The 21,958-nt window shown below is 42.2% G+C and overlaps 1 protein-coding gene across 1 annotated transcript in view; it reads right to left on the reverse strand.

The window, feature by feature from the left end:
- TAFA1 (TAFA chemokine like family member 1) overlaps positions 1 to 20,333 on the reverse strand; it is a 207,806-nt gene extending 187,473 nt beyond the window's left edge. Inside the window, exons 1-2 of the mRNA XM_041425865.1 lie at positions 20,322 to 20,333; positions 18,115 to 18,235 (exon numbers count right to left, since the gene is read on the reverse strand). Of these exons, the coding sequence (XP_041281799.1) occupies positions 18,115 to 18,232 (118 nt within the window). The 5' untranslated portion in view covers positions 18,233 to 18,235; positions 20,322 to 20,333. The remainder of the gene's footprint in view (positions 1 to 18,114; positions 18,236 to 20,321) is intronic.
- Between the last annotated feature and the right edge of the window lie 1,625 nt (positions 20,334 to 21,958).

A 21,958-nucleotide genomic window follows, 5' to 3' on the forward strand; every position in this document is an offset into this window, starting at 1 on the left:
AAATCCAAGTTATGATCTATCACAAAGCTGAACAAGCCATAAACTCAGGTGTTATTTCCTGGAAGATCACCAAGTAGATTGATTTCATGGATTTGCAGCTTCTAGATCTTGCCACACATACAGAAAGATGTAATGCCTGAAACCCCCGTGAAAAAATCCATGTGCTTGTGGGGAATGCAAAGCAAGAATTGAGCTGGATTACAGTAAAGCTGTGGATGCAAAGCTGGGGTATGGACATCCAAGCATTATCTTCCCCCAGTTTGCCATGGCTTTGTTTACAGCATGAGCTGCACTTAGCCAAATATGAAATATTGACAGAAAGAGTCATGGCAGACTTAAATACACTTTGAGCATTCTCTGCACTTGAGTTGATGGATATGCTTTAGAATTTGTTACAGGAATCATAGTTCAAAATGTAATAAGAAAAATATTTCTAGAGAAGAACAAAGGCAGGGTAAATTATACTGGTTTCAGGTTTCATACACTTATCCTTTATGATTTTAAGTACGTCATTTAGAAAACCTATCCTTGTGAGCACTGAGGTCTGCCCAGCTTTGGCCACCAGAACACAGAATGTAAAATAAAAATATTAGAAGTATATCATCTTTATTTGGGCAGGGTAGACAGACAACAAAAAAACAAAAAATCAGGGAATTTGAGTGAGTGATTTTACCTAAAGAATGACAGAAGCCCTGTGCCTGCAGTGGCACCTTTTCAACCCCCAGGTCAGCTGGGGCTTGGCCTTTGCCTTGTGGAGGCAGAGACATGGACAGTGTTTGTCCCACTGGGGCCACAGCCCAGCACAGCGCTGCCAGCACTCAGAGCTGTGCTCCAGGACAGACAAATAAACCCTGCCCTAGAGGCACAGGGAGGAGGAACGTGGAAAACCTGGGGCAGCTCTGACACACCTTGTCCCTGCAGATGCAGAGAAACCTTCACTGCTGCCAGGGCAGCAGAAATTCTCTCAGGAACTGGGGGAGAAATCTGAAGAAGGCACCAGCATCCATTTCCCATGCAGCACAGGGATTTTCTGCTGTCCCTCCCAGTGCTGTTCCCACTGCTTTGGGCCATGACAAGCCATGGTCCCAGGGGAAGCATCTTGTTCCAGACTGGCACTTGGACAATGAGGAAAGATGCTCTCAGCAACAGCAGGACTGAAAACATTTCAGTCTTCATCAAAACCAGCAGGAATGCAGCCAGACTCCAAACCCTTGTGAGTATTTGAATAACAGAGGGCAAGACCTGCTCAGCCAAAGGGAAACTTTTAGCACTGAGTTCCCCATGAGTGGAACTCCCCTTGCTGCTCTGAACATCCCACTATGGGCTGTACTGAGAAGACAAGAAATTAGGAAGAGCAAAGGATAATTATGTGAAGATTCCAGCAGCCATAAATTAGGAGTCTTCGCAGCAGAACAGAATTAAACCTCATTTTCTCAGAGCATCTTTCCCAAACTTCCCATTTACAGAAGGAGAATTTACAGACAAAGGAGGGTGTCTAAAACACAGAGGATTTTTGTAATTATAATGTTTAAATAAATAAGAAGAGAGGTAGGCAGAGTGTTATATAATCCAGCATAAAACTTCACAATTTTATGTTAAAAAAAGAAATAAATTAACACCTTTGCCTCAAGGTTTACTGTCCAGAAAATGTTTAGCAGCCTTTTTTATAGAACAGCATCATTATCTTGTGCAGATATAATACACAGGATGCTTCTCCAAATTATATCACAAAGTATTTGTGCATTCACAGTATCCAGTAACTGCCTCCATAATTTATGGGCACCATCCTATGCAAATCATTGGAAAGAAAATGACAGATCTCAGGGCCTGTTTGTTGTTTAATCTCACTTTGTCATGATTCAAAAAAGAACGACGTGAAAATACAAGGAATGTCATGCATAATGGTGAAAAAAGATGCTTGGACAGTCTTCGTTGTTTTCTAAGAAACATAAATAATCAGCTCTTTGTCAGCTATGAAATGAACCTACATTTTCTATTCCATATGAAGGGCCATCAAAATCTAAAGTGTTTCACACCCTGTTCTATTTCTGCTGGCAGAAAGTTGGTGCTCTAAGATTTGACAGCAAGAGATCATTCAATGAGATGGAAACAGCACAAAAAGATATCACAAAACAGGGCTGGGACTTCGACAGGCATCACAAAGCTTTGGAAAGAGGTAAAAAAATAGAAAAAACCAAATAAAAATAAAAAAACCCACAAACCCTTGATGTGGTGGGGTGACCCTGGCTGGATGCCAGGTGCCCACCAAAGCTCTTCCATCCGTGCTCTTCTCAGCTGGACAGGGCAGGGAAAGGCCACTGGATGTCAGAGGCAAAGGAGACTTCACTTGGGGAAATCACTTTAATCGATTGCCAAATCAGAGCAGAATGATGAGAAATAAAAACAAGTCTCAAAAACACCTTCTATTCCATGCCTCCCCTCTTCCCAGGCTGAGTTTCAGTCCCAAATTCCTTCCCTCCTTCCCAAACCCCCATGTTATTGTCCGTGCCTCCTTCTCTGATGGGCTTGGCCTTGGCCAGCAGAGCCATCCTGGAGCCTCTGGCATTGGCTCTGCCAGACAAGGAGAAGCTTCTGGCAGCCTCTCACTGCTCCACTCCTGGAGCCCCCCTCCAGCCACCAAACCTGGCCAAACACAATACATCAGATCTCAACCTCTCTCTCAATTTTACTCAAATTTGAAACCTACTGAAAGTGATATGTTCCTACCACAAGTGTGTGAGGTCTTGGTTTTTCTTCCACAAGTCTACATTTCATTAAACATCTCCTGGCACATAACTCATTTACTGCCAGACCTACTACTTTAAAACAAATATGTCCACATAGGAATACCACCACAATCTCCTGCACCCTCCCTGCAAGGAGAAAGGCACAATTAGGGAGAGTTTTCACTACTGCTGGATTTAGTGATTGCTGTTAGATCACACAGAGCTCCACTGCTTTCTCCAGAAGAGGAGAACAGTGGTGCTGTGCAAGGCAGAGCTGAGTTGCCATAAAAATGACACAAGCAGATACTACTGAGATAAGCAAACACATTTTTAATACTAAAACTTTGCTAAAAAAAACACCAAAACCCAAAACTCTAAAAGCATCTCTCAAAGTAATATTTCAGCCCGAGTTTCTTCAAGGACAGCAGAATAACTGCTGCAGATGTGTGCTAAAGGAGGAGCACTGGTGTCTGGCATGGATAACTGTCACACTGACAAGTGAAATGTGCTCATTAAATTAGCAGAGGTCTTCAGATGAGTGAAGTCAGCAAAACAGAACAGCACTGCAGACAAACAGGGGTTTGTCAAAGCTTTGCCTTCCCTCCCTCTGGGCTTCTGCTTCTTCCTGAATGGATCAGCAGGGGCCACAGGCAGGGCTGGTGCAGCCTTGGCCTCCCCCAAAACTCAGAGAGAAGCTACAGGTCAAGCCTTGAGTTCAAACACAGAAGAGCAGCAGAAAGTCTTTGTCTTTCACACTGCTGTGAGAGTTAGGGGGCAGGGACTCAACTTTCTCCTGAAAGAAAGAAAAAAAAATCTGACGAAGTGTTCTCAGTCCAGAGGGCAAACTTTGGAACAAGCTGTTCTTGTGATATGCATCTTTTCTAGTTAAAACTTCCTTTTCACATATATTAAGTTGTGAATGACCAGAAACTGCCCCCACCAGCTCAGAGCAAAGCCACATACTCAGATTTCAGGTCCATCTTGTCCATCTCCTCCCTTTCTGGCAGAGTTAGGGGCTGTCCCAAAGTCCATCCAAACTTCCACAGAACACTGCCTTACCCATGGAGACTGACAGAAATGGACTGGGGTTTTATTGCTGTCTCATAAAAAGTGAGACAGAAAAATCCTGGTATCTCATCTCTGCTCTCTTATTTATTCAAGATGTAAAATTGAAGAGCTATTGGAAGGCACTCTCCCTTCCAGCCATATCTTAACACCACAGCTCTACTTTAGGGAGAAAGATGAAGAGTCAGCCCCTAAAGCAGAACATGATTCTGATTAGAGACACTCTGAAATGAATCTGTTTAAGGAAAGAAGCAGTACCATCCCTGGTGGTTTTTATTCATCTGGCCATTTCCTCACTCTTCTTTCAGTGTCTAGAAATTTGTCAAATTGTTTCAGGTTTTGTTTTCTATTTCTCTTTTCCACTTAGTCACAAAAACAATGGAGTGGTTCTAAACTAATTTCAAAATGTAAATACTGCACCAAACCAACACTTGATGTCTTGCTTTGGCTGTCATATATAAAAAAAAATTCAATTATTTACACTGCTTTAGTCACACAACAAAAGCAACGCTGCTTTTCAAAATGTAGACTGTTACCCTGTACTCCCTCAAACTAAAAAATAAACAATTGTCACAACAAAAATTTACTACAATTACTCAAGCACATGAAAGCTTATCACCACAAGAGATTCAATGAGCAATTTTTACATTAATTCCCAGTAGAGAGGGAATCAAGTCTTAGTTTGATACTCAAGGCCTAATGAGAGCCTCCAGACACTTTCTGCAAGCCAGGCCAAGGGCAGTAGCTCAGTCCCTTTTCACTGCATGAGAGGAGAAGGATCCTCTGGAAAAGGATCCTTTGCCAGGACTGGACTCTCCAGTCCAAAGAGGTGACTCCAATCTAAAGTGGGACAAACAATTCATTCTATGACAGCAAAAAGTGCCAAAAAAGTCCTGACATTAAACAAAAATGTTGATAAATATTTACAGAACCTCCAAGCTTTTGTGTTGCCAAAACAGAGATAAATCATGGAGAAGACCTTTCTCCAGCTTGGAGGTTTTTTAGGTTCCAACAAATCAGATGCAAAACTTTGGCAGTCAACCTCAAGAGCCAGAGCCCAGAACTGGCCATCAGTGGGGAAGGACACACAGGACTTTAACAGCATCCTGCCCCTACCAAGTGTGTGCACACCTTTGTCTTGTTTGGCCCAGCCAATTTCACAGGTGATTTTCCACCCAGGATCGCCAGAGCACAGTCCTCTTTTGGGACAGATCTTCTGGGCTTTCCCCAGAGTAATCCATGGTTTTGGAATCAAACAAGAGATTAAGGTTTTGGGGTTTTTTTCCACTTAAAACAGATAGTCTGAGAGTTTTTTCCCCTTTATAAGACATTTATCTTGACACAAGTTTCCATGCTGCTGTAGCTGGCCTGCAAGAATTGTCTATTGAGTAACAGTGGGCAGGTAATATTTGCAAGTCAGACACATTTCAAAAAATACCCTGAGTTATACAGAATCCATTTTAGCGTGCCTGGGAAAGGCTGGAAGCACTGCACTAAACTCAGGTGGGAAGTGTAGGTTTTGAGTGAGAAACATGGCTAAAGAGGAAGCCTTTCTGTCCTAAGACAAGCCCAATCTTCTCCCCTCTCTAAGGAAGCAGTTAAGTAAAAAGTGGGAAGCTCTACACTTGAAGCAAAGCTGGCACTGCCCCTCTGCAGCTCAGCTGAGAGTCTGGACATTCCCTGGGCAGGAAAACACTCCCTGGGCAGGGAGACTCTCCCTGACGTGGCACAACTTGTTTGTCAGCTGGGCACCAGGAACACGAGGGCTTTACACCTCTCAGCTGGGGCAGTCTGAGCCATTACAGCTTAACCACCATGGAAGTTTAAGCCAGCGTGAAGTTGGCTTAAGGCAAAGCCCTTGATTCCATGAAAAGAGGGAGCTGAGAGGCTCCTGATCCATCCCTCTGCCCAGAGCAGCCATGCCAAGGACACAGCATGAGGGAGGGGATCCTGCTCTGGGTACTGTGAGAAACAATACTTCCAAAAATTTAAAAGGTTTATTAAAACCTTATCAAAACTACAACAGAAAACTGAATAGAGAAAATATTACAGCACTGGGAGCAGAGGATTTTTTTTTTCCCACCACGTGCTCACCCACACAATGGGAATTTTGCCTTTTAACCCTTTAGCCCCTCCATGTTCTGTCCATGGCTCCTTCTTCGCTGTCCAGTGCTGGAAATTACTTCCTGATACCTTGATTGGAGGTCAGATGTTGCCATAGTGACAGGCTGACCCTCCCAGATGTCCCAAACCCGGGGCATCCCCTGATAACAACACAAGGTGGGGTAAAACATAAATCTATAAGACTTCTCTTAACACATATACACGACATTTGCCTTTTAATTGTGAAAGTCAACCATCTCATTACTCATCACAGCTGCAGGACAGGGTCTGGCAGCCACCAGAGGAGGCTGTGAGCAGCAGAGTAACAAAACCTCACTCGTTTCCATGCCAGCTCCCAGAAATGTGCTCCTGGGGGAAAGCTGTTCCCTCTGATGGCCAGTTCCACTGCTGGATGCTGCACAGGCTGTCCCTGGGCTGGCCATAAAGAGAAAAAAACAGGCAGTGCTAGAGTCCCTGTAAAACTAAGCTGCCTTTTTTTTAATACCCAATGAGGTTCTGAGACCTTTATGTGCTATCAAAATATGGAATAATCCCTCCTGACAAAGGTATATTTAAGTTTTGTTCATATCTTTGGCCTCTTATGTGAAATCTGGACATTAAAGCATTTGGAAAGCAGACAGGACACAGCTCAGAGTAAGATATCTGGAACTTAAGAGACTAACTTATATAATGCATGATACAAAGAAAATTATTTTACCACAGTTAAACTTAAAAGCAGGTTTGCATTCTAAACTCTGCATGAATTTCTCCTCCAGATTTTGATTTTTAGATTCTGTCAGGATTAAGAGATAATCTCTTCTCACCTGGTAAACAGCACGGCCCCTCAGATCAAGGGAGCAGCATCTTTAAGACACACAATCCTCATCAGAAGGACTTCAGTTCAAACCTGATACTTCTTTGTACCTTGGTTCCATCTCTAGACACTACAGACAGGTTAAAACCCAAGAATGGAAAGTAAAAAATAATTCATTTCACCTAAGAACAGGGTTTAGGGGGGACTTGCATAGCCTAAACCTCAGAGGACTGACTGCTACAAAGGACTGCTCGATGCCACACTGCTTGTAGAAGGTACCAATCAAAATGTGTGGGGTGTGTGGACACGTGAAACCACTACAAAATCTTTCCCACTGGAAGATTCTGATCAACAGAAATACTTTTTCCTATGGGTAGAAGATTATTTATATTTTATATATATATAATTTTACACATAAATTACATATTATATATAATATACATATATATATTTTATATTTTTCCCAGTTTTTATTATAAAACACTTAATCTATCCTACCAATATCAGAAAGTGGGAAATTCTAGCATTTCAAGTTTTTTTTTTACTAAATAGCTCCATTTTGATCCTTTTTTAAAAATAAAACTGTTTAAAACTATTTAGTTTATTAAGATATCGCTGGAATATGAATTGGGATGAAATCAAATCTAATTTTTTTCCTCAAACACCACATCAAGGTGCATTAACTAAGAGGAGGAAGTTCAGAAAGCCTTTTCCAAAAGTGAGAGCCTTAGGAGCTTACATAAAGGAAGGTTTAGAGAAAACAGAGGAAATTGGTTTAGAGGAAGTGAGAGGGAAAATAAAGACTGAAACAGGATAAAAACCTACAGAAAACTGCTGCTAATCTGCCTACATTGTGGACTTTGCAATAAATGACAGCCTCTGTGTCTAGTGATCTACCTGGGGTGGTTTTTCAGGGTTAGAAATTACATGTGCCCTGGATGCTCACTGCTCACCCCCCTGGATCCTAGTCCGGGCATCTCAAAATTCCCCTTCCTCCAACTGTGTTTCAGCTCTTCCTCCCTCCATCCTTTGAGCAAGGAACTCCAGAGCTCACATTTACCTCTCAGGACTCAGAAGAGACCAACCAGGCTTACAATGGAACTGGAGTAACCAGGACAAGCATGAGATAAATATCTAATAACCACTCAACTCATTCAGTTCAGCGTGTTATCAACAGCAGGAATCAGCATTAAACAATTACCCAATTCTACCCTCGGGGAAAGAAGAAAATGCAAAATATTTCAAAAAAAGTCATTGAAGAGGACACATCCAACCTCAACAGAATTCCCTGTCCTGCCTGGCAGCTCTCCTGACTCCCAGTGTGCTGTGGCAAACTGGGATACAGAAGGTTGGAGGATCATTAATGTTTTTTCTCTACTTTTGCCCACCTGTGAGCCCCATCCTCCACATCTGCTGGGGATACAGATGGCTTTTAATGGATAGAGGGAAGATCCTGATGTGTCCATACTCCTGGGAAAGGCAGGAGCTGCCACAGACACTTCCCCACTTCACAGGCTTCACTGTGAATTTCCCTAATGTATTAATATTTCAGTGGAGGACAAATGTCAAGGGAGGGCACAGAAGTGTTGCTCTGCTCTTAGGCATTGAACAATCTCATTTAGGGACAGCTATCAGTGCTGCTTTGGCCTTGTTAATCTTCTCTTCCTAAGTCAGTGTTCAGACATTCACAGCTTTTGTCTACTGCTGTTATCAAGGCATTTGCATGCACTAATCCATGACAAATGGTTTCATTTAATGCACATCTGATTTCCTTGCCTGCCAACTAGAAAGAGATAATAGAAATACCAAGAGAAACTAAATTACAACTAAAGGAGTCATCTATTTGTTGGAGAAACTCAAAACAAGGTTAGGATAAACACCACCCAGGCAGCTGAATTAATGGAGAAAGCACTGAGATGGCAGCTGAGGAAACACAGTTTCTAATTACCTGGAGGGGAAAAAAAATGCTGCATTCTAAACCTTCACAAAAAGATACTGCTAAAGAAATAATGATACCACAGATGCAGGAGCCGGCTGAGACACAGTCATTCCCTGTCAGATCCTGCCCCAGCACACTGAAAACAGTTAGGAACTTAAAAACCTCTGAGTTCAGCTCATCCCTTGGGTTCCCCTGTTTCACACAGCAGTGACATCCGGCTGGCCGACCACCCAAATCTGAAAGCACTCCATGCAAGTAACCAAAAAGAGGAATTTAATGTGTTCATGAAGGCCACAGTAAACTGTTGTGATAAGGCACGAAATGATGACACAGACACTGCTGCTCTCAAAGGGAACAAAAAAGAAGCTCCTTTATTTTCTAACTCCAACATTTATAGTTTTCCAAAGGTGACAGTGGATTGGAGGGGGACAGTGCCACCTCTCCAATGCCACTGGACAGATCAAGGGTCCATCAATTCTCTCCACCTCCATGAAAGAATGCAAAACATAGGTTATTTACAGAACTGTGTGTGAGAAAGTTTGTTGAAAGAATGTAAACATCAGAAAGCTTAACAAAGTCTTACAAAATCAGGGCGACAGTAAACTGTGTTAGCTTAGCCATGAGAGCTTATGATTAAAACAAGGTTTTCCCCCAGATTTCTGCTGTTTAATGAAAACTGTATCTTTTCCTTAAAAGGGCCAACTTCTGAAAACACCAGACCTACTTTAATTTCAGTGTTGCTCTAAACCAAAACAGAGCTGGTACCAGCCAGGACACACAAGACCTTCCTCACATTCACCCTGGTGTTGAATTTGAACTCTGTGGTCTTGATTCCTCTTGGGAAAGAGGCAGCCACTGGCAGATCTGAATTTCTGCTTCCAGACAGGATTTATACCTTTATCAGCATGATACCTTGGTTTGGGTACCTGCTGATACCCACACGGATATTTTTTCCCCCACAAGGCAGAAATAAAGAAGGCACAAAGACATTGAATCACTTCTTAAAGTTTCAACGTGGGGAAGTGATTCCTAAAAACAAACAAATCCCATTATTAAGTCCTCAAAATTTCCCACTCAGTCCCAACTTTGGCTATAATACATGAATTAGGCTGGTGTTCAAAGCTTTCTGAACTGTAAAATTAGCCAATTTTTAAAGACATGATGGAAAGCATAGGAATTACTACATTATAGAAATAAAATAATGGAGTTTTTTTATTAATGTAATTACAGGAAGTACCTATATCTAGTCATATTTCAGTGTATTTTACCATATCTTTCTTATCCTCAGCACCTTTAGTCCAGAAGTGAAGCTAAGATCTTCTTTAAAATGTGATTTTTTTCAAAATGCAGTGTTCTGAACATAACCTTAATGATAGTTTCAGTGTTATTTGATCTAATTTCTGTCTGGATTTTGGTTTTATTTAAATTCTGAATGATTCAGAATGTGAACACTTACTTTTTAATGTATCTATATAGGTAAATATACGAGCTGTAGATACTTCTAAGCTCTTGAACAGGTTCAGTCACCACTGTGTTATTTGGATTCCTGGGCAGCATGTAGGAAAGAGGTGCTAACCAATAGGTTCCCTTCATTTCTGCATGTTCTTGTAAGAAACAAACATATAAATCAATGAAACCAATTTTCCAAATAAAATGTCCTTGCTTGCTCTCAACCACTTAATTAAACACCATTAACTCTAGTTTGTTTTGGCAACCAATTAATGTCATGATCAAATATAAATAGACTCTGCAAGAAAAGATTATAATTAATAAATTCTGAACAACACAGTACAATTGGACTGAAGCCTTGCTTGCCAGCAATATTTAGCAGCAGTTTTGGAGAGCATTAATGAGGACAGTAAAAATAAAGTTTTAGCAGGGGGTGCAGATTCGATCCTGAGGCTTTTGCCTGTACCCAGGCTGATTTGTAGAGCCTTTGGTTGCTGACATTATTTACAACACAGAAAAATCACAGTCCCAGGTTCCTCACTTTGCAACACACTGATATGTACATGCACAGGAGTCTTTAATCAAGTTCTCCACAGATATCATTCTCACTTGTACACAGTTTAATTGACTGTGTATTTCTGACTGTGTATTTTATTTTGGTAGGTTGAAAATGAGGGTTCTTGATTCAGATTTGTCAACTACAGAAAACTAAATTAATCCAGCAGATCTTTGGATCGTGCACGAGGATGGATTAAAACCATTCTTTAATCTGAACCAACAGCTCTCCTGATAATCAAGAGATAAGGATCACTGTTTAAGCTGGTTTTTAGCTGCCTATTCATTTAGTAACAGTTAAGGTACATAGTATACAAGTAAAACTTGGTAGAAGTATTTGTGCCCAATTCCAAAAATCTCCCAGCATGTGTGGCTGGCTGGGAGCTGCTCATGGAGAGCAGGTTATCCCCTGGGTTACCTGGAACTCAGAGACACTGCACTTCAACAAGGGTACCCATCCCAACAGATTGTTTATGTACTTCACTCACTGATTCTCAAGGAATCCCTTTCACATCATCCAAAAACGAGTAAAATTTTATATTCCTGCCAGCATTTCAGTTCTCAAGCCAAGCTGTTTTCTCAAAGTAAGGATTACAGTGGAACAGTAGGACACAGTTATCGATTATCATGATAGCAACAGTGATCCTGCACTCTGCTGTCACTGATGTGACCTTTCAAGAAGGGCAGGAGTGTTTTCTTTACTCACTGTGAAGGAAAAGGGGCAAACTGGTATTCCAAAAGAAATACAGAAGGCAAGAGAGAGATGTCAAAAACCAATCTAAATAGAGCGTAGAAATATGAGTCACAGAAACATTGGGCTGTGTAACTTCATTCAGCTTAATTTACACCCCCGATTCCCCATTGTGCATCACTGCCTGAGTCTCAAATTTAGACTCCAACTGTGCTGCAGTCCTCGTGGTCCCTTCCCAGGGCACGATGAACAGAAAGCTCCAGCATCACTCCCATGCAAAGGAGTAAGATCAGCTGGAGAAAACTGTTCTGTATAGGGCATCTGAAAACAGCAAAAAATGCTGAGTTCCACCAGGAAAAAAAAAAATCTTGCTCACAGCACAGGTTGGTTTCACAGAGTGGAAAGAAAAACATAAAAACATTCAGAAGGAAATACAAAGATTACAGACAGTACAGGGTAAAATAATATCAAACTTAAAGGGGAAAACACATCAATCTTGTGAAGCAATGCACTTGAATATTACTTTCTAAAATATAAATGAGCCTTGGACTAAAGCAGGCTAATCATTAAAGGCATGTTTCTGATGTTATCAGCAGAAATACTTCAGTGCAGAGCAATGTAGTTTGCCTCTGGGGTTTATATTTGTAGGTGCCAAATTTTCCTTGGGACTTCACCACCACAGAATGAATTCCCACAGCCTTTAAGGCCATGACAGAGAGCTACAAATAGTGGTGTGCACTGAAAGGTCCCTGCATGACTCACAGAGCCCCGAGGCTGCACTTGGAGAGGGAGGCTCAGCACAGGGCTGGGAGCAGGAGATGCTGCTGGGGCCAGCACAGCAAGAGGAGCTTTTTGGTCCCTGCCTCCCCAGGGCAGCTCCTGCCCAAGTGTGTGCCTGCAGAGAGGCCTCAGGGAGAGCTGGAGTGGCACGGGATGGGGACAGGAGCATGGCCAGGAGAAAGGGGAACTAAACCAGGGCACAGAGAGAGCCAATGCAAAGCACCCACACAGGAGGTATCACCCCATGGTCCCTCTGGGAGCACTTTGCATTGCTGCTTTGCACAAGGTGTGCAGTGAGGGTGACCCCAGGAGTGCACCAACAGGAAAGATGGCACCCAACAGGGCGGGGGGAAAAGGTGGCATGTGGTAGCAGGGCCCTAGCCAGGTAATAATTAGCATTGACTCTGATCTAGAAGGCATGAAAAGACACCTTATTATTAGAAATCTACAGTGCTTATAGAAACAATGGTGGACCTAAGACCTGACTGGTCTCAAAGTGAAAACATCTCATATGCTATTGTTGGATATCAATAACACACTCTAGAGAATATCTATAAACAATGGTTACAGAAAGAGAGATAATTGTTTGAATTCTTTTCCTCTAAGTTCCTCACAGCTTCTACACAGCTTTCCAGGATTTTTCTGGGAAAGTTTGTGTCCATTTTCTGTGGCCAGAGAGCCACTGCCACAGCAGCACCCAACAGAGAAAGGTGGCACCCCACAGGGAATACAGCCACACTTCCAGCAGCTCCTGAGGAGCCCCCCATGGCTGCTCAGGGCCTCAGTGCACACCCTCACCATGCTGCTCCTCACAGTCCACGGAGCTGACACGCCTGCTCCATCTCCCTGGATCAGCAGTAACAGCATCACTTTCAGCAGTGTCACTGGTGACAGCTCTGCTCCACCTGCACCAAGCTGTGAGGGTCCCAGCTGCGCTCCTGCTCCTGCCACTGACCAGCCAGGGAGGACAGCCTGATCCCTGGCAATGCCCACCTATCCCTTCCCCTTTGCTTCCCCTGTGTCCCAGGCAACAGACCCCAAAAACTCCCATGGCTAACCCAAGCACACCCCGGAGCCGTGCTGGTTTTGTTTCAGAGGTTTGATTTTCAGGAAAAAAAATCAAAAAAACCAAAATCACAGGGTGCAATACTTCCGATCAAGTCTGCTGCTGTAAACAAGCCCATCACACAAGCACAGCAGGCAGTTCATTGCCATCATGCTGCTAGAAACCCTACCTCATGCTTAAGTGTTGATTTTGTCACATCAGTTTTCTTCCTAAACAAAGTACGTGTCCACGTACATCCAAATGTATTTTGTATGTGACCAGGAACACAGTAGGTACTTACAACCAGGATTTCTTCACTTAGCAGTTGGTAGTTTCACATTTTCAAGAGCAGCCTGTCAAGGCCAGGTGTGTATAACAAAGGTATCACAAGGAGAGATCTTTCCAGTGAGGGGCTGGAGCAGCTCCTTGTGAGCAGGATTTTCTGACTGTGAACAAACCAGGGCACTGTGCTGCTTCCTGTGCATTTGCTGGTGTAAATGAAAACTGAGTTAGAACTTAAAAACGTGCTCATTTTAATTAACACAGCAAGAAACAATAGCTGTCACCTTTCATGGCCATGGCTGGCTGTGTTCCTGCCTGGCAATTTGAACGTTGTATACTGAAGGCAACAGTTTGCATTCACACCATGTGATTAATGAAACACAATTCCTGCTAATCACAGAAACTTTTATACATTAACTGCCTAGTGCCACACTTTCTGTCAACAGAAAGAGCAAAAATCCTGCTGAACTCACCTTCCAAATCTCAATTGTTCCACAAAGTATAGACACATTGTATTTATACTTTCCTGAGGAACTAGGTTCAAAACCCTGCCTGTTTTGAACTGAATAGCCACATATATGGGGCATATGAAAATAGCAGACCTTTTGAAATGTGAAAATATGCAGTTTACCCTAGGGCTATAAAAAAAATCAGTGGGAAGGCCAAGATCAGAACTAAGACATTTTTTGCTCACAGCCACAGACTACAGTTTCTGCAAAATGCTGTCTACTGAGAAACATGCTCACAGCATCCTTAGGTTGATGTTCCTTGTTAGTTGCTGCAGAATTGCGTTGAGACTGATTTTTCCATCTCGTAATATGTAGTACAGAGAATCACTTCTTGAGAAGATTTTTTAATAGGCACATCATTAACTACTGTCACAATAAAAGGTACTTCATGTTTAGCATCATAAAATTCCAGCCTTGATTCAGTCCATGATTTCTTCCTCTGAACAGGCCTATTTTTAATTAGCATATTTGCAAATGTCAGCAGTGCTACAGTGGGTACTTTTTTCTGCTTGTGTCTGCCTTCCATCTTTACACTGCATACAAGACTAACTTGATGTGTACCTAATTCATTTGAACAAACTTACAGGTGAATCCTATGTCCCTCCAAGTAACACATGGCCAGTGTTGTCACCTATGATAAGCTGAAAGATCCAACACCTTTTTATGGAACAAAGTCAGAATTTTGCAAAGAATTGCATGATTGAAAGGGTGATGGCTGCTTTTTCATTTTTTTTTCAACTTGAATCCTTTGCTAATATCTTGTGTCACCAAATCCCACCATCTACTTCCTGCTGCTGGGAGGATCAATGCCGTCAATCAGATGATCAATGAACTATCACAGGCATTCAGATAACTGCAAATCAACACGTCCACTCTAACCCCTCAGGCCAATTCCACAGCCCTACAACTGTGTGTATCTTAGAGACCAAAACAACCAGCATGGAATTCTTTTCATTACCACTATTTCTTCTTAAATCACACAGAAATGACAAGCTTGCAAAGAAGATGGAGATTTGTTTCCACATAAAGTTATTTCCTGTGAATGCTTTCACACATCCTTTGCCTAACATGATTTTCACAAAAATGAAATATAGTCACAAAAAGCCCTGCAGAAAGCCACGAATATTGCCCAAGGGGAATTACACTGCAGTGGGGTTCTGCAGGTTTACTCCCAGGTCTCCTCTTCCTCACCTACCCAAGTCAAAAGGAACAGGCACCAATATTTAAAGGCTCTAAAGAGCAGCACTCAAACTTCTCACTGTGTTAATGAGACAAGAAAGAATTAATGAACAGACACAAATAATACAGCATCATTCATCTTACAAGCAAGCAGTATTTACTATGGCCTTACTACCTTTGCCCACCTGTCAACACTTCACAGAAAATAAAGCTACAGTCAGTCACAAATACTGTCATGTAGAGCAGTTTATCACATTTGTTTTCAGGTTCATATCTTCTGCTAAGTCATCTAACTGAATAAAGAAGTACTGGATTATAAAAATAAAAAATTATACTGCACTGGAAAGAGGCTTTAAGCTTCTGTGATTGCACAGTGCGTTAAAATCTATTCAGCCCATTCAGATACTTGCTTAACAAAGTTTCTGGTAGAAAAAAATTATCAAGCTCAGTAATCTCTGATGATAAACTAACCTTTTAATATATTGCTCTTGATTTCCAGGGTTTCAAAACTGGATTAACAGCTGTGGTCCAGATGGATATATTCACTGTGCTAATCCACTGTGTTCAGTTCAAGTTTATTATGCTAAATACACTCCAGGAGGATTTTATCTTTTACCTGCACCTTCCTGTGTTCAGTGAGACTCTTCTATTCATCAAGAATGAGAAGAACAAGATGCGGTGGAACCTGCATTTTTAATTATCTTGTACCAAAGTGGCCCCATGATGGAGATGAACTGGTCAAACTCTTATTTTAGAGCAGCTCATTATCTATGCATGATCACAAACTGAAAGAAAAGGTATGCTGAGCATGCTATTGATTACAGCTCTATCTGCCATGACTCAATAAGTTGAAATTTCATATACCAAGTATTAAATTACTGAAATTATGCTTTGGCTCATCTGCATCCATTTTTTATTCACTTTTATTTGGCTGAACATTTTAATCTTACTTACACAGTTTCTAACTAAAAGTAAACTACGCATTCCTAATAATATAAATATGAAAAATAGGGTGTGCTCAGGGACTGCAGTTGAATACATTAAAATCACACAGTTTGCTAGTTAACATATTTCCATCCTTTTTATGTACAACCTTTCACATTCAGTTGGCAGACTGCAAATTCACGGCCTTATAAAAAAAACACTGTCTTGATTTTCTGTTGTGACAGCAAAAATTGTCCAAAATATCTAAGAGTTTCCCTAAAGGACACTCACTGGCTGGTACTTCCCAGGTGCAGCACAATCTGAATTTGAGGTGAACACCATGTCAAATTCCACTCATCTGTCAATGTAGTGGATTATTTCTTGAGAGACTGAAATTGGCTGCCTGGGATCAGAACACCATCAATCTTATTCATGTAGGGTGCAGAGAAGCTGCCTGAGCCAGGCTCGCAGGAGGCAAAGCTTGGCTGCTTCTAAGTAGGTGATGAGGCAGCTGTAAAACCTTCACTCTATCTGTAGCACATCCCTGAGTGAAAGATTTTGTCATTTTTCACATTTCCCCAACATTTGGTATGCATTCAGTGTCTTGCTGTTCTTGCTTCATAAAAAAGGTGATTTTTCAAGCTTAGGCAAATGTTGCAGAGCTCTGGATCTGCCCAGCTCTCATTTTTTCTCATAATGTCACTTGTTTCAACTGATTCCATAAAATGATATTACATTTTCCTTTTACATACCTGTGCAGCTGGGCTCTTTTTTCCCCTTTCCTTCACTAGGGACATACTCAACCTAATTACACTGTAATAAATCTCTGCAAGTCCCAACTAAGTCCCTCACCCCTGAAACATCAAGCACTCCCAGATTTCCAGTGCCAGGGGGTAAAGGTGACACCCTTGGTTAATCTGATGCTCTAACATGGGCACTGAGACCTAGCCTAGCAAGGATTTTGGTCTATTCCTCTATAACATTTATGTTTTATTAGAACAAACCAAGACAATGACAATACCTGTGATTTCTAGGCAAGAAACATACCTGGGAAAACTTTTGAGTTTTAAAGTTGCTAAAGACCTGTGTTCAAGACCATCTGTCTCTGAAGGGACGTCATTAGATTAAAAAAAAATTAAAATATTAATTGCCACATAGTAAAATGACTCATCACTTGAGTTAACACTTTCCAGCTTTCATTTCTACAACTCTTAAAGCCCCTCCCATCTTTTTTTAGATTCAGATTTGGTTAAGTGACATTCTTGGCCCATCTAATTTTAACCAGATGAAAACACTGTGCTAGAAAATGCCACCACCTCAATTTTTAGCATAGTACATTTTTCAGTGTGCAATTAGCAGCTGAAGGAGTTATGTGATCCATTTCTATTAATAAAAACACAATAAAACCACTGCTGTGCTGTCCCTGCAGACCAGGAGTCCAAGTGAGCTGTGTTCTCCACTGCTAACCTGTGGGATTGATTCTGCATTTACAGGCACTGTGCTCTTCACAGTCCCAAATTCTCCTCCAGGCCACACTTTTGCAGCCCCATCAATTTCAGAGGTAAACTTGAGAGCCTGGAATGAGTGTGCCTCCCTTAACCCAAAGCAAACTCCAAACCTGCAGCACACATGGGTGACTGAGGGAGATTTGGTGGTTTAAGGAGCAAACCTGAACCCAGTTTGGGTCAGGTAAGCGCAAAGCTCCACAAACCTGTGCTCTCACAGTGTCCAAGTTCTACAGAAATTCCAGAACTTCACCAAATGGGAAGAATGAGAGAGAGAAACAAGGACACAGAAACTGAGCCGTCACCCGCAACAGGATTTTTATGTTGGGCAATTGTTAGAAAATGACATTAAACATGACTATTCCCACACTGGATTGGCAAAGCACAACACACATTAGACTCGCCAAAAAACAGATGCTGTGCAATACAAAGGCAAACAACTCATAAAACTTAAATGATAAAGAGAATTTTGATTAGTCAATCATTTATCAAGACAGACAGGAGCACGGGCAGAGAGCCTGCAAGCCCAGAGCTGAGCTCAGTCCTACCTGGTCTGTGCAGGTGATGCTGCTGGAAAGTGTGATGGAGGGACCCCTGACAGAGCAGCATTGCACAGGCACTTATCCACAAATACAGGACCCAGGACATTGCAGAGACCACTGCCATTCTCTAAACAAAATATCAGACACACATTGTTATCCAATGCCTTACAGCACACACAATAGTCAGCTTCCATTACAACAGTGGTTTTAATATTTTTCTTTTTCACTCCTTTTGCTAAATGTCTTTTGATTATTATTCCCCCCTGCAGGATGCAATTGTTGTACAACAAAGGTCATGCCCAGAAAGTACAGCTGAGGTAAAGAGACATCAACACAGGAGCCTGGGTAACTTTAATAATTCAGTGGTAAAAATCAAACTGTAATAATCTGAGGACTAAAAAAACCACAATATAAATAGAAGCTGGGAAATATTCTCACACTGATCCATAGCTCAATTTACAGGGAAGTTAAAAATATTAACCAAATTTTAAAAAGTCACAACACCAGCTGGAAAAAACTAACATGATGTCCAGACAGTATCAAAGCTGCTTTAAATACATTGCAGAAAGGCATAACACATCCTCAGATGCCCAAGACATAATGCCAAAATACTCCATCCTCAAAACTAAAAAGGCTATTACTGACCCAGAAGGTAACAGTACATTGTTTGGTTTTTTGCTTTTGCAAGCATTAATTATTAACGATGCTTCTGTCTACCAAACAAAGTAATTGTTTCTCAGAATTATGTTCTAATCCCCAGATGAAATCAGCTTCCTTTTGTTCGACCTGTGCATGCACAAGGACTGGAGTATGGCCAGACTGAATTTCAGATGTGCTCTACAGAAGATGCGATGTTTCCACAAAGCAGATTGTGTCAAAATTTAAGAAATATTCCCTTTGCAAAGGGAAAAGGCAATTTCTTTGTCTGCTGGTGCTGGTGCACCTGGCCATCCAGTGCAGACAACTCTTTTTCCATACTTGTGCTCATGGCTGTACTAAGTGGCTGAATTTCCCTCTGACTTGTTAACTTCAGCAGCTCTTTCTCGGTGCCTGCAAGGATCTGGAGGTTTGCAAGGCTCAGCTACGCTACACATCGTCCAGTTCCCTTAACAGCACCTTCTGCTGCATTTCAGATGGGCAAATTAATCAAACTTCAGGCACTCTCCTCACTCAGCCAATGACGGGATGCTGCTCTCTATCTAATAATCCAATCAGCTGAACATCATTTTCAGAGCAAGAAAGACTTTGAAAGATTCAATCTCTCACATGGAAAAAAATCATGTCTTTACAAAAAAAAAAAATCTCCATGCAATATCAGGGGATTTCTACAGTAGGAAGATGAACAATATTAAAATAGTGAAATGCTGTGGTAGTAAAATATATGCACATAAATCCATTTCTTCGCCCTGATTTTAAAGCAGCAGAGTCTTTGGGAAGCTTTTTAAGTCTAATTAGTTGAAATGAACCACATAAACTGACAAGTATAATTAATAGAGAATACCAAAACATTATTTTGATCAGCATGAGGCTCTTCCTTTCTCTGTACTGAGTGCTTGATGCACTGCTTGGTGTGTAATTAATTTCATTTCCAACTGTTTGCTTTGCAGTATACAATGCACTTTTTCTCCTTTCTTTTTTAGACCCATTTATCTTACAAAATAGATTCAATCTCCTCAGATCAGGGAGCTCCCGGGAGGCTTCCCGTGTCTTCAGGAATTAACACCTTTCTTAGCATAATTGGTGCTCCCGTGCTTTTTATACCACAAGGCAAAGGGAAAGGTGAGTCTCACGCAGGGGAATTTCAGGTATTCAGGTTATTTAAACTGAACTTTAAAAATCCCAGTCAAAGAGCGAAACTTCCACAACCTGCTAAATGCTCCTGTGTCTTTCCCCCGGAATCATGTTCTTCACACATGGACAGCAGACTTACTTTACCCACTCAGGCTTTATTATTAGTTTTTGTGGGTTTTTAAAATATAAAAACCCTCTCTCAAACATTCGCTATTTCAAACTACCTTCGCTCAAAGCCAGCATTTCTTACAAACATTTCTTCATGCACTCGTTCGCCAGCAAACTGTCACACACAATTTCACCCACATATCATCTTATCATTTAGAAACACAGAAAGAAGAGAGCAGTGAGTATTTTCCACTTATTATCTGGTGAGTTGCAGATCTGCTTTCTGAATCTTAAATCCTGAGGAAGCTCCTTACCTGAGTAATCCAACCAAGAGCAGAGCACTCTAGTAGTGTTCATCGGAAAGATCTAATACTTTTTTAAATCCATCTGTACCACAATAAGGGATTTCTTTTATAGCCTCCCAATAATCTTCTTTATCAGGATTAAAAGTAGAAAAAAAGAAAAAAAATATCCCTTTTTCGTTACAAATCCTGTTTCCAGAGTAAAGAAGACATCTGCGCTCTCAGACTGCCGTCAGAAAAGTGGCCAAGGTTTGAGGGGTGGAGACCTTCTCATTTTCACCTTTAAATCATTTCCTAGCCTTTAAATTTCACCTTTAAATCATCCCCTCGTGCCGGAGGAGCCCTTTGGAGGGATCTGGCGGTGAGGTGCCGCTCGCAGCACACGCCAGGCCGAGGAGCAGCAGGCGTGCGCGGGCAGCGCGGCCGCGGCTCCGCACGGGCGGCACAAGGCGGCGGCTCCCGGCCGCTGGACCTGCCCGAGCCTATTTCAACACATCCCTGCTCGGGAGAGTATCACATGTGCCTTAAAGCGACACAGCCCTCGCTCAGCCGGAGATTGGAGCTGCATTTAAATAGCGGCAGCACAGCCCGTACGGCGCAAGGGAGCGGCCGCTCGGCTGAGGGAGGCAGGCGGGGATGGGCGGCGGGAGCGCCGGGGGCTGCGCGGCCACCGAGGGGCCTGGGACGGGCTAATTCCGCCAGCACAGCCTTTATCCCCCAGCCTGCATTCCCCAGCCTTCTTCTGGCACCTGTTCACGAGAGGAGAGCGAGACTTCAGGGAGTCTCTTGCCTTGCACACGCCTGGGAAGGGAAGGGAAGGGAGGTGCAGGGAACTGGTGAGGAGACACACGGGAGAGCAGGAGAGTCCTGCGCGCTCCCAGGGGCTTTCAGCACCTTGCCACAACTCTGATGGGATTCTTTCCTTCCAACTCCATTTCCGAGGCTTCTCTGCAGACAATGGGGAAAGAGCTCTGATTTACTCCCAAATGCTAAAGCTCAGCTATGCCAGATTATTTACTGCAGTTATTTATTCTCCACGTCTTAAGTGGCCATTTACAGGAATGGAGTGGTTTCCTCTCCCTCTTGTACCATATGTAATTATTTTTTTTAAAGAGCCATTGTGTAGACTTAGTACATACCATTCACTTGGTATTACAGCTCTTATGTCTGCCTACAAAAGAAAAAGGGCTTGGAGACAAAAGAGAAACTTCCATTTTAAGAGCTCAGGGTGTGTGCTACAGCACAATGTGGGATTATTTGTTTTCCCCGTGGATAACCTGTGGTAGAAGAGTGTGCCACCTTCACTAAATGCTCACCAGCACAAGACACCAAACAATAATAAATAACAACAGCAATAAGTACCCTTACACTGAAGTACCTCCACCTCAGCATCTGAGGGCGTCTATCTCAGTGCAGACTCTCTGAGAGGTACAGTGAGTTCACTTGACAGATCACCTGCTCCTTTGGAGCTGCTGTATTTCATTGGGTAATACACACCAAGCATTTGGTCCTGCAGACCAACAGAGATGTTATACTGGTCTCTGCCACAATGCTCAGAGCAGGTCTCTATTACAGCCTTAACACAGTGAAGCAATTGGTGGCAGGTGGGTGTGACAAAGTGGCACAGGAGATCACTGGCCATGGACCCT

This window comes from Onychostruthus taczanowskii, unplaced genomic scaffold (assembly GCF_017590055.1).
Source record: "Onychostruthus taczanowskii isolate IOZ18803 unplaced genomic scaffold, ASM1759005v1 scaffold9, whole genome shotgun sequence".
NCBI lineage: Eukaryota > Metazoa > Chordata > Aves > Passeriformes > Passeridae > Onychostruthus > Onychostruthus taczanowskii.